General features: G+C 34.7%; 1 protein-coding gene across 1 annotated transcript; it reads left to right on the forward strand.

Moving 5' to 3' along the window:
* The first annotated feature begins 1,343 nt into the window (after window positions 1–1,343).
* Window positions 1,344–1,889, forward strand: LOC114714694 (ent-kaurene synthase-like 3). The gene is made up of 2 exons (XM_028899456.1): window positions 1,344–1,460; window positions 1,558–1,889. The coding sequence occupies exons 1-2, from the start codon at window positions 1,344–1,346 to the stop codon at window positions 1,870–1,872; spliced, it is 432 nt and encodes a 143-aa protein (XP_028755289.1). The 3' UTR covers window positions 1,873–1,889.
* The last annotated feature ends 481 nt before the right edge of the window (window positions 1,890–2,370 follow it).

Below are 2,370 nucleotides of genomic sequence, written 5' to 3' on the forward strand. Positions count from 1 at the left end.
TCCGCTTTTGTACCTCTGTTCTCTTTAATACGAATCTTTCTGGTCAAAAAAAAAAAAAAAAGAAGTTTGATCCATCTCAATAATGTACTCCATACTAAAAAAAAAAGGAAAAAAAAAACTATTAATTTCAGGTACCTTTTGCTTTACGTTTCCCTCATCATGCTTATTTGGATTTGATGTTAAACCGAAGATCCCTAGAACACTACCAGGTGGACCAAAAGAGAATTTTAAAATCTTCATATAGGTACATCATATATCTATAATCTATAAATATATATATTTATAATCACAGCTTACTCCAGTTTTCCTCAATGCCATCCACATGGGAGCTTGTTGATTTACATAGATTAATTTATTACTTGGTACATATTCTCCTTGGCTCTTCTTCTTCAGTTCTTTAAACCTCGCCAACAAAGAATTCTTGGAACTAGGACTTGAAAACTTCAATCGCTGCCAATTAATATTTCGTGAAGAACTTGAGCTATTTAACAGGTGAGTATCTTTTTCATGGCCCCTAGAATGTGTGTGTGTGTTTTGGTTTCCTCTCCTAACAAAGAACCAACCTTCTAGTGTTAATTTTAATTAATTGGTAATCCAAGAATAATCACTGATCAACGTATCATACATCATAATAATCAGGTGGTTTAAGACGAGTGGAATGGATAAGCTACATTTTCCAATTGCCAAAACAACAGTTATGTATTCCTTCTTGTCAGTGGCAGCAACACTTCCTCCTCCGGAACTCCGTGAAGCACGTTTAGCTTGGGCAAAGCATGGATTGCTCACATCTGTGTTTGATAGTTTCTTCGATGTTTGGAGCACTAAAGAGGAACAACAAAACCTTATAAAGTTAACGGAGAAGTATGCATAATATAGTACAAACGCCTAAATTTCTCTCTAAGCATTAATAAGTGTGTGTGTGTGTGTGTGTGTAAAAGATTGTGTTTTGAAATATTATTAATTAATGAAACACACAGGTGGGATGTAGACGTCAACAAAGAATGCTGTTCTGAGCCGGTGAAGGTATTATTCTTAGTGCTTAAGAGAACAATTAGTGAGACTGCAGCCCAAGCCTTTAAGGTTCAAGACCGTAGTGTCCTGAACCACTTAATTCAGCAGGTAAGAAAAACGTCTACCTATCTCTATTTTTCTTCATTGATTTCCTCATCAATCAACTAAAATCGTATGTCGACTTCAACATTTTTTTTTTTCAGTGGGTGGATATTCTACGATCTGGGTTGAAGGAAGTAGAATGGTGCAAAAACAAATGCGTGCCGAGCATAGAAGAATATGAGCGGAATGGAATTATAACAATGGCCTTGGGACCAATTGTCTTGTCAGCTATGTATCTAATTGGACCTAAGCTTCCACAAGCCGTGGCTGAAAGTTCAGAATGCAATTATGTTTTAGACGTTCTTGGCCTCCATGGGAGATACCTCAACGACGTGAATGGCTACCAGGTGAGATAGATGAGTCGATCAAACTCAGTTTTCATGTGAATGTTGTATAAAGAATGATATAAGATTTGGATATGGGTGTGTGGTTTTTTGTGTGCAGAGGGAGAAAGAACAAGGGAAACTGGTGAACTCAGTAGGGTTGAGGTTGATTAGTGGGAGTGAAGAAGAAGAAGAAGAGATGAAGAAGAAGATAAAGAAGAAGGGTGAAGAGAAAAGGAAAGAGCTTCTGAGATTAATGGTGAAGAAAGGAGGAATCATAGCATCCACTGACGTGAGAGAGGTGTTTTGGAAAATGTGCAGAACTCTTGAGGTGATTTATGGGAAGGATGATATAATTTATTCAACAGAAGTGCCTGATGAGGTGCGAAACATCGAAGATATTGTACTTACAAATCCCATCGTTTTGGGTTGTTAATTGTGGGCTGGGCTCACTATAATTCTTCTTGGGCCATGAATAAAAGTGTTGGGCCTATCATAAGACATTCATGTGTTGGCAATTTTCCGAAGATCTCATGTTAATATTACTGCTTCGATCCTAATTATAAAACCTTATTTATAGTTTATAAATAAGACCTTATAATTAGAAGTTAAGGTAGTGCTTTACAATTAGTATATTCATATGGCCGCATATTATTAAGTGAAAATTAAACCAATATGGATTTTGTATTTTGTAAAATTGTGGAATTATCAAATAATCAATTAATCGATCTTGGATAACTAGATGAAAAATTTATCTTCATACCATCAAATAACTTCTAAATTGATATCATATAAATACTCCTAATAATCCTATCAGTTCATGAAGTTGAGAATTCATAAATTTCCTAAAATTTATCTTTTTTAAGCAAGAGAGAGAATTTTATATTTTATAAGGAAATAATTGCATGATAAAAATATTTAAAAAATTCTATAA

This window comes from Neltuma alba, unplaced genomic scaffold (assembly GCF_004799145.2).
Source record: "Neltuma alba isolate B1F8T4 unplaced genomic scaffold, ASM479914v2 tig00001967_pilon, whole genome shotgun sequence".
NCBI classification, from domain to species: Eukaryota; Viridiplantae; Streptophyta; class Magnoliopsida; order Fabales; family Fabaceae; genus Neltuma; species Neltuma alba.